The following is a 10,869-nucleotide window of genomic DNA, read 5'->3' on the forward strand; positions in this document are numbered from 1 at the left end:
TGTCTCTATGATAAGCATTTGGCTCAATAATACAAAAAAAAAATTGTGAATATTCTCTTATTCAAAATGTAAAAAAAAAAATTCCATGGATTGTGGTCCATATATCACCATTTCTGATTATAATTGGCCACCATTCCAAAGTTTTCTTTAAAAAAAAAAAAACAAATACATGACATAAAGCAGCTGCAATGCTCTCGCGGTAGCCAATAGCAAATAGGCATTTCATCGTTACATGGAGGTTTATCATTAGGGAAGTTTTATATTCAAAATTCATTGAATTTGATAAAGCAAACAATTCTTGTCCATGGTTTTTTAAAGACTCCAACTTCAAAAAAGGGTCAAATGTGTGAAATAATAGTGAAATTTAAGACACAAAAAAGTATTTTTTTTTTTTACATGGATAGGAAATTAAAACAAGCGAAACAGATTAAAAGGACAAGCACCAACATGAACGACTGGCAAAACTTTAATTGGATGAGACAATTGCTCTACCCTTTTGATTCACAAAAACGGGTAAAACATAGTAATTGCAGTTTAAAAGGCCATGTGCCCTTTCTTTTTTATCTTATTTTGCCCTTTTTACTGGCAATTCAAGGATAATAAAATTTAAGAAAAAAAGTCCAACACGGGAGTCACGGGTTTTTTTTTTGTCGGATTTTTTTTTTCCAGAACTTGTAGTTTCAATTAAAGAAGGTTTATAAAACACCAACTAAATATAACTAAAATATTATTTTTAAGTCATTATTTTCATTAAATTTTAAAAAATAATACATTAATTTTTTTTTACAATATCAATTAACCGGTTTTAATAAATAGCATTATTTTCTTCCATATATAACATTCTTAAATGTTGGAGCTGACAGCCACAAAGAAGAAAAAAAAATGAACCTCAGTTTAGAATAGATTTGCCCCCTTATTAAACTATTCACAGTGAGTTTAATTTGACTTAAGTTGAATTTTGAATATGAATTTTGAAATTTAAATTTGATTCGATTTAAAATATTATTAATTAATAATAAAAATTTTGGATCAAATTAATCAGACCAAATTTTAAACAAAAAATTTTAAAAATCAACCTGTTTGACTTGGCTTAACAATGAACATCTCTAGTATTGAGTTTCTAATGAATCGGGCGGCTGCTGCTAGGATATTGATATGTCAAAATCTTGCTGGTGGTCCACTTCTGGCTGACATATAACTGTGTATCTCCATTTTATAAGGAAACACTAGTCCCAAGTTCCCAACCACCTTTTTTTTTTATTTTTTTATTTTTATAGAAAATTAAAAAGTGACGAGAGCTCTAGCATTGAATCACACGTATATTTTTTAAAAAATTTATATTTAATATATTATTAATATATAAATTTTATATATTATTAATAAATAAGGTGATATCATTTTATTAATAAATAAATATTAAATTTTAAAATAAATATATAAAAAATTTAATTTTTTTTAAAAAATTATTAACGAAGTTTCATCATTTGATTCAATTCATTAGTAAGATGATACCATCCAAACAATATGTAAATTTATATATTAATAATGAATCAAATATAAATCTTTCTTAGAATAGTGTAATATACCAGCATTGTACAAAATTAATGTTTCAATTACCACTTTGTACCTTTTTGTTGACCTCTTCATCATCAAGAGGTTTCAGTTATATTCTAATCCTCGAGTTTTGAAGATGGAAATTGGTTACGTTCCATAATACAACTTAAACAAAGAAACCAGGGAAAAATGGATTAATTCAGTTAATAAACATCCTACTTGTGTCTCTGTGTATGTAAAGAATGAAAATGATGGAGATGTGTTTGTCATTTTCACTTATCAGTCAGTACATTAATTTATCACAGTTAATGTTTCATTGGTAAGCATGGAATCTGAACCCATGATCAACTTTTACCAAGGGAATGTGAAGCTGTATTAATTGAATAATAAAATCTAACTTATTTTAATTTTTTTTCATCTCATTCCAGGGCAGGATGCAGCAAAAATAGCAAAGTAGAGAGGGTTGGCACTTCCCAGGGTAACATGAAGTCTAGATAGATAGAACTGGTAGTTGAGGGCTTATTGTCTTTGGCTTCCCAGGAAGGGTAGATGGATAATGGACTCACTGACCATTCAATCCTCTATTTCACTAACGCCAAACTCTCCATGTTTTATACTCTTGTCTTCCCTCCTTGTTTGAGAAATCGAAATTTCTCTCACTAATCTACCACTACCGGCTAAAAGCATCTCTCCCTGGCTTTGTTTCTGTCTGTCTTTTCTTACTGTGGTAATGGCTCCTAAGAAGGATGGAGTGAGTAAAAGGGTTATGAACAAAGGATCATGGACAGCTGAGGAAGATAGAAAACTGGCTGAATATATTGGGATTCATGGTGCAAAGAGATGGAAAACAATCGCAATTAAAGCAGGTTAATTGTGTTCTCTATAGCTAGCTCTTATGAGAGCTGATCTGCTCTGCTGTTTTTAGTTTCTTTAACGCAAGGACAAACTACATTTTTTTTCTTCCATTTTTGGAGCATTGGCATTGGAATTGACAGCTGAAATGTTTCCATGTATAGGTTTGAATCGATGCGGCAAGAGTTGCAGATTGAGATGGTTGAACTACTTGAGACCTAACATCAAGAGAGGCAACATAACTGATGAAGAAGAGGACTTAATTCTTAGGCTTCACAAACTGCTAGGGAACAGGTAAATGTCATATATTAAAATATTCTTTTGAAAAGAAAGTAAGCATTGATTCAATTCATTTAAATGGGCCAATGGGGTACTTGGTACAGGTGGTCTTTGATTGCTGGGAGGCTTCCAGGGCGAACAGACAATGAGATTAAGAACTACTGGAATTCACATTTGATCAAGAAAATAAACCAGAAGGAGAAAACCAAACAAACTTCAACCTCAGAACAAACTGTGCCCCAGAAGACTTGGGAAACAGTCCGGATGGAAGAAGAGGTAGCAAAAGGAAGTGATGACAACTTTGAACTTAGCTTTGATGTAAACGACTTCTTTGACTTCTCAAGTCAAGGTTGCTTTGGTTTGGAATGGGTGAACAAGTTTCTTGAACTTGATAATTATGAAGATCGATAGCAACTGTATAAGTTTGTAATAAACGTGTTTCCTCTGAAATAAATAAGTTCATAAATAAAAAGATGTTTGAATCAAAAGTACTCTTTTGCTGCATTAGTCTAGGCTGTAGCCAAATGTTTGTTGAACACCGATGGGTTGCTTGCTAAAATTCATGTCACAGCCTGCCAGAGATCCAGTTGGCTCTCTGGTATTAGGCCTGGTGGCTTTCAGCCAACCACTTGTGTAAGAATGTGAATTAGTTAATTTTAAAGCTTAAAATTTGTCTTGGAATCATTATTTTAAAGTGAATAAAAACGAAAAAGTAAATATTGTTGATGTGCTGAAATTTCTTACATCAATTTTCAGTTGATTTCCCCGCAGAAAATTGAGGCCAAGATTTCAGTGGGTCAATGTCAAAACTAATCATAAAAAAAAACAAGGGTCAAGGTCAGCCGTGAGATTTAGACACTTTAGATTCGATTTTTGTCAGTCCAGTTGAATCCTATCCTATTGGAAAGCCAAAACTATAAAAACGTGTAACGTGCTGAACACCAAATCTCTTACAGTAATAAAAAGAATGATAAAGATGCATGATAATTTTGGGTTTGTACGGTTAACCAGCTTGAATTTGTAAGAGTATGACGACAAGTTGATTAGCATTAAGAAAAGACTTGGAATTGATAGGCATTAATGAAGCTAGATCACGGTGAAACTGAAACATAAAGTGAAAAACAGAAGTTGCTCACTGTTTAAACCTCTCTACTGAATCCTAAAGTATGATTCGAGAACAGCAAAGTCCTAAGACAATGCACATGTTGAACTTGTGCGGTATAACCTCATAGTCTCCCTATAACTTATTCCGAATGATTACAAATGTTGCCTTTGGTTTTCCCTGCAGCGGGAAAAAGAAAAGATCTATCATCCATGGTCTTATCATTGAAAGTTAAGGTCATAATCCATGAGCGAGAAAATTTATGTAACAAAAAATTCAAATAAATAATTAAGCTATACCTCTATCAACAATTTTTATTCTGGCATCGGCATTTTCATTCCTGTTTCTAGCTACAAACACTGATTTCTGAACATGGGACCAGCTCACAAGGCAGTAAAAATTACGTTGCAATCTTTATCTGATTGACAGCTAAGCCTTCCAATTCTGTCAACTGATTCTTGCCTAATCAGGAGTTTTGGCCCTTTTAGCTGTCCATCTTCGTGGCAAATGTTCCCTCGTAGAAAAACAAGTTAGGTGTCATGAGCCAATTTTGTATAGGGTTATGATCCAATTTTGTATAGGATTATGATTGAGACTTAAATTATCATGAGTCACTCATATATAAGATTATGATCGAATAGATCTCTTATGCTAGAAAAAGTATATTCATTTCAAACATTGTAATAGTTAGTGGTAGCATAGCTCTAAAATCTTTAAGGCTTTTTAAGGAGTGAATGGGCAACATACTGTTGGGTTGTCTCATCGGTCGCGATACGGGCCTAGGCCATCTGGCAAGAGCTGCCCCCTGGCCCTGGCGATGGTGGGAAGTCCCGATGTACTATTTTCGATTATAATAAAATTCACTTCCGATTCGAATGTTTTGAATGTTGCCTTGATGTGTTTTTCTTTCTATCGATATGAATGTGCTTTCTTGTGTGTGCTTGAGATTGATCTCGATATGAATGTATCTTATTGCGTACACTTGGGACTAACTGTGGCTTATGGTTATTTGTTCAGATATCGAACTATTGAGGGCTGACTTCGGTGGGAGCGTCCATTTAAATGTCGCACGGTCTATTGCTTGTTGAGAGAAAGCGTAGTCCGTGACACGTGATATCGAAGCACGGTTGAGAAGTGCTAAAAAATGGATGAGATGGCCACAAGTGGTGGACCCAATTATTAACAGAGACTTGAGGAACTTAAGGTCACCGTGACCGCAGTGAAAACTTACATGTTGACTAAAGATCGATTGAGGGATATCGAGACAACCCAGAAGGAGTTGTTCGATACTCTTCACAACGTGAGCGAGGAGGCTAGAGATGCCTTAAATGTTCTCCAAAAAGAGTTCGAGGAGTTCAAAGCACAAGTGAACATTATACAAATGGCTATGGCCAGATCGAGTTTGAGCTCGACGTAAAAGAAAAAAAGGGCCAAGGTGCCGGAGCTTCGATGCTATGAGGGGGCAAAAGATGCCAAGGAGCTTGAAAATTTTTTGTTTGACATGGAGCAGTACTTTTAAGCTGTATACACGGATTCAGAGAAAGACAAGGTAGCAATGGCGTCGATGTACCTCACAGGGGATGCCAAGCTATAGTGGGGCTCCAAGTTTGTCAATGATGAATGTTCGATTAAAACTTGGACAAACCTGAAACAAGAACTGAAAAACTAGTTCTTCCCTGAAAATGTGAAGTATATGGCCCAAAAGAAACTTCGAGAATTGGTGCAAACAGGAATAGTGCAAGAGTTTATGAGGAGTTTTTCTACCCTGATGTTGGATATTCGAGACGTGTCCGAAAATGATAAGATGTTTTATTTTCTTGAGGGCTCAAGCCTTAGGCCAGGACAAAACTATAAAAATAAAAAGTGCAAGATGTGGCAATGGCCATAGCTGCAACTGAACGTCTCCATGATTATAATGATGGCTCTTCAAAATGAAAAAATCTTTCATCAGTTGGCAGTAACTTCAACTTTGGAAGTGAAAGAAAGATAACTAGATTGGACCGACCCTTTAGTGAGAGATCAGATAGGAGGTCTTTTGGTCGAGATAACACCCAATCCAAGATAAACAATGCAGTGATTTTCAAGTCTAGGCAACCACTAGCTTGTCTTTTATACAGGGGATCGCATCGGGTGGCTGAGTGCCCACACAGAGGAGCCCTTAATGCCTTAAAAGCCTCGTCTCAAGAATCCGTAAAAGCACTAGAGATCGTTGAAGAAGTTGAAGAGGAGCCAGCCATGATGGGTTCAATAAGGTTCCTCAATGCCCTTCACACTCAACTGAACACAATAAAGAAAGAGTAGGGTAAATGCCTGATGTATGTGAACTTAACAATCAATGAGAAGGCCACCAGGGCTATAGTAGATATCGGTACAATCGATATCTTTATCACACCAGAAGAAGTAAAAAAGTGTGATCCCCAGGTTAGCAAAGAATGTAGACGAATGAAGACGGTCAATTCGTCAGCCTTTACGATCAGTGAAAGCTCCAAGAGTGTAATTACCAAATTGAGGCCATGAAAAGGGAAGGTAGATTTTACAGTTTTTCCCATGGATGACTTTGATGTAGTCTTCGGATTGAATTTTATGATGTTAGCTTAGGTGATCCCTATCTCCACCACTAGTTACCTGATATTCTTAGAGGAACACCCATGTGTGGTGTCGATCACTATCTTACCAAAAAATGAGAAGAAAATGATCTCAACTTTACAATTTAAAAAAAGGGTAAAGAGGAGAACCCTCTTTTGTGGCCATGTTGATTTACAAGGAATGGTTGAGAGTGGAACCGATACACGATGACGTGAAAAAATGTTAAAAAAATTTGAAGAGGTGATGCCAGGGATGTTGCTTAAGGTTTTACCTCCTCAAAAAGTCGTGGACCATGAAATTGAGCTCCTCTCAAGAGTTAAACCCCCTACTAGAGCCCCTTACCGCATGGTCCCGCCAGAGTTGATCTTACTAAAAAAATGGTTAGATGAGCTTTTACAGGTCGGGTTCATTAGACCATCAAAAGCTCCTTTTGGAGCACCAGTGCTATTTCAGAAGAAGCATGATGAAAGTTTACGATTATGTGTTGACTACAGGACCCTGAACAAAGTTACCGTGAGAAACAAATATCTCATCCCTCTTATAGCATGTTTATTTGATCAACTAAGTCAGACCAAGTACTTTTTCAAATTAAACTTGAGATCTGGCTACCATTAGGTCAGAATCGCTGAAAGAGATGAGCTAAAGACCACTTGTGTAACACGGTATAACGCATTTAAATTTCTTGTTATGCTTTTTAGACTGACTAATGCTCCTGCCACGTTTTGTACATTGATAAATCAGTTGTTCCATGACTATCAAGACAAATTTATAGTTATCTATTTACATGATATAGTGGTATATAGTTCTACTCTAGAAGAACATCAAGAACACTTACGTCAGGTGCTTCGAAGATTACAAGACCACCAATTGTATGTGAAAAAGAAGAAATGTGTATTTGCTCATATCTAAATCTACTTTTTTAGTCACATTATCGAACGTGGCCACATTCGAATGGACATAAGAAAAGGTTAGGGCCATCAAAGAGTAGATAATATCAAAGAATGTTAGTGAACTTCGCTCATTTTTGAGACTAACCAACTATTATAGAAGGTTTGTAGAAGGTTACTCTCGCAAGATCACGGTCTTCACGGAGTTATTAAAAAAAAGCATAAATGATGTTGGACAAGTGAATGCTAAGAGGCCTTTAAGGGATTGAAGGATGCTATTATGAAGGATCTATCTTAACTCTCTCTGATATTAAAAAACCTTTCAAAGTTTAGACGGATGCATCTGATTTCGTTATTAGGGGAGTACTTTTACAACAACGTCTCCCAATAAGTTAGGTGCGGATTTTTATAAATGGTATCAAAGCGATCACCAGTCCGCAGTCGTAGGAGTTACTAAGTACTACATGGTGGAGCCGTGAGAGTCACTAAGTGCTACACGATGGTCTGGTGTGATCTTGGTCTTGTGGATGGACTCGACTTGACAGGGATGTCAAGCATTAAAGGTGGAGAGATTGTAACGCCCCCGATCCCACATCAAGAGGATGTGTGGATAAAGAATGATATATATATGTAGAGACTTAATCTCAAACTAGTGAGGTACCTTTTGTAGGATAAAACCGTGAGACTTTCGAGTCAAAGCGAACAATACCTCGCAGGTTGGGTGCGAGTTTTTGTCACGTCCCGAGATCAAGACGCAACACGGCCGTATTACCTTGAAAAAAAATCTCAAAGTAATACGAAGCCTTCTTTCTTAATCATTCTAAAATTCTTCAATAAAACAATCTACCAAGTAAAATTCATATCTTTAATCCAACTGATAACACATCTTTATATGTACAAATACAAACCATATAAAATCTAAAACTATCTCTTAAGATCTCATTGGTCAACATTTTCTCCAACGACTAAGTAATCTTTTTCATTTCATCTTCTAGCTTCACACAAGACTAACCAAACTTATCACTTAGTCATCTGTAAAGAAAAAGTAAAAGAGGAATGAGCAAACCACAGCTAAGTAAGTATAGGCTCACACACCTTATCAGATCAAACATCATTTTTTTTTTACACATCATATAGATCATTCAAAACATTCATCAAATCATAATATCAAAACATTTCAATATCATCGTTTTATCAAATATTTCATAAATTTATAAATCAATGTCAAAATATGTTACTTCATAAATCATTACAAAATATGCTATCATTCAAATATCATAATCAAACCAAATCATGGATTAATCATTAAAAATCATCGTAAATCATCATTATCATAAATCATCATTATCATTCAAATCGTTAGCTACGGTCACTGCTATAACCCGTGACATTGACCGTATCGACAATTTTATTCTCATGATCATTGCTAACTATTATAACCCGTTAGTCAGGGCTTACGCTAATTACTATTACCCGTTAGCCAGGGTCGTATGATCATGTCTTTGCTAACTATTATTACCCATTAGCCAGGGTCGTAGAACTAGTTCTGGTATCGATGATCCCACTTCTCAGGGATATAAAAACGTAGCTATCATAAAATCATTCTTTAAACATAAATAATTTTCTCATTTCATTCATAAGTATGATCCATCGTTTATATAAAGAAACATAAAATAATCATATGCTTGATCCTATTTTCATACATTGAAAATAATGAAATAAAATATTTATTCAATTAGAAACATACATATATACATAGTTTCAAAAACAAGCAAAGTGTGTGAGATTCTACTTACCTTCTTCTGATTCCACCACCTAATTTTTCTCTCTCAAAATTTAGTGGCCTATTCAAGATAATTCCAACATAACAATAATTAATCAACCCATTTGAGGCCACTTATACCAAAACAATTAAGTCAAACAAGTAATATCTCGAGTAATTAATTCTGGCAGTCTGCGCTACTTTCACTAAAATGATCATAACTCAAGATATCCAATTCAGAATTAAAATCTTATTAATGCGTTAGAAACTAAACTTGACAAGCTTTCTAACCATATATGGCTCATCTCGTGATTCTTTGTGGATTAATTATAACAATTTTTGTAATCCACGTCATATGCTGCTGCCAGACAGCCTGTATACATTTTCATAAAAATTACGTATTTATTCATAAGTAACTCCAAATTCAATTTTGCTTATTGGAAAGTAGACTCGATAAGCTTTCCAAACATATATGGCTTAAACTGTAAATACTTGTATAAAAATTTAGGGAAATTTCGTAATTCCCCCTTACTGCTGTTACTAGGCAGCCTGCACCTCCTTAGGTTAAAATTAGACAACTCTTCATAAAAAACTCAGATTTGACTTTCGTTTATTTCATTAGAAACTAAAATCAACATGCTTTCCAATGATATATAATAATCGCAGCAATAATCTATCCATTAATGCAAAATTCTATTTTAATTCATTATTACAGATCACAACATCTCATCCAAAAATAAAATTTCTTCTTCAATCTTTAAAAACTCAAATCCTTACTTTTAGCCTTCAAATTCTATTCAATAATCATCAATAAATCTTAAAAATATGAAATAAACAAAGCCCAATAATTAACCCAAATTGATCATCAAGATTAATGAAGGATTTCATGATTTTTCTTGGTTTTTCTCTCAAAACTTTAACTCCAAATAATAGCAATTAACTTGATATTTCTTTTCAAATAAAAAGAGGGCATGTACTCACCTTTAAAGAATTAACTTGATTGTAGCCTCTGATTGTGAATCTCCAACTTAATTTTTCATATTCTCTAACCCTAAAGAAGATGAGGAAAAAAAACTCTATTTCCTTTCTGTTTCACGATAGTTAGGTTTTCACTAATCTAATACTTTAGTCCTTTTTTTTTTACTAAATAATGTCTTAATAAACTGATGGGTTTTAATATTAGTCTAGCCCAATTATTATTTGGGCTGGAATAATTTTTAACGGAGTTTGACTTTTGTTTTGAGCACACCGCTGGAAAGACCAATCAAGTGGCCGATGCATTGAGCAGACAAACATAGTTGGTAGCCCTTAGAAGAATTGCCCTAATGATGGCTAGCAGAGTCACGATAGACATTCGCAAGTTAATTGAAGATCATTTAGGGAATGACCTGCAGGCCAGTGCCATTCTAAAGCTAGTTGAAGAAGGGAAGTCCAAGTACTTCTGGCAAAAAAATAGGGTCTTATGGACCAAGGGGCCCCTATTGTTTGTGCCAAGAGCAGGAGGTCTGAGATAAATGCTGATGAAAGAATGTCATGACACACCATGGGTCGGACATCTAGGTTGACAACGTACTTTGACTTTATTGAAACATGGATAATATTGGCCTCACATGCGATAAGACGTGATGGACTATACAAAGACTTGCCTTATTTGCCAACAAGATAAAGTTAAAAAAAAAATTTATAGGCATGCTTGAACCACTATCGGTGCTTGCTAGACCGTGGGAAAGTATCTCTCTCAATTTCATTTCGGGCTTTCCCAAGGTTGGTGATCTTAGAGTTATTTTGGTGGTGATTGATCATTTCTTTAAGTACGTCACATTCATTCCCACTCACAAGTATTATAC

General features: G+C 34.9%; 1 protein-coding gene across 1 annotated transcript; it reads left to right on the forward strand.

Moving 5' to 3' along the window:
• Positions 1 to 1,748: 1,748 nt before the first annotated feature.
• Positions 1,749 to 3,096, forward strand: LOC111289904 (transcription factor MYB114-like). The gene is made up of 3 exons (XM_022881264.2): positions 1,749 to 2,420; positions 2,571 to 2,700; positions 2,790 to 3,096. Exons 1-3 carry the CDS (start codon positions 2,285 to 2,287, stop codon positions 3,094 to 3,096), a joined length of 573 nt encoding a protein of 190 aa, XP_022736999.1. The 5' UTR covers positions 1,749 to 2,284.
• The last annotated feature ends 7,773 nt before the right edge of the window (positions 3,097 to 10,869 follow it).

This window comes from Durio zibethinus, chromosome 11, assembly GCF_047325235.1.
Source record: "Durio zibethinus cultivar Kanyao isolate XHJ-2024 chromosome 11, ASM4732523v1, whole genome shotgun sequence".
NCBI lineage: Eukaryota > Viridiplantae > Streptophyta > Magnoliopsida > Malvales > Malvaceae > Durio > Durio zibethinus.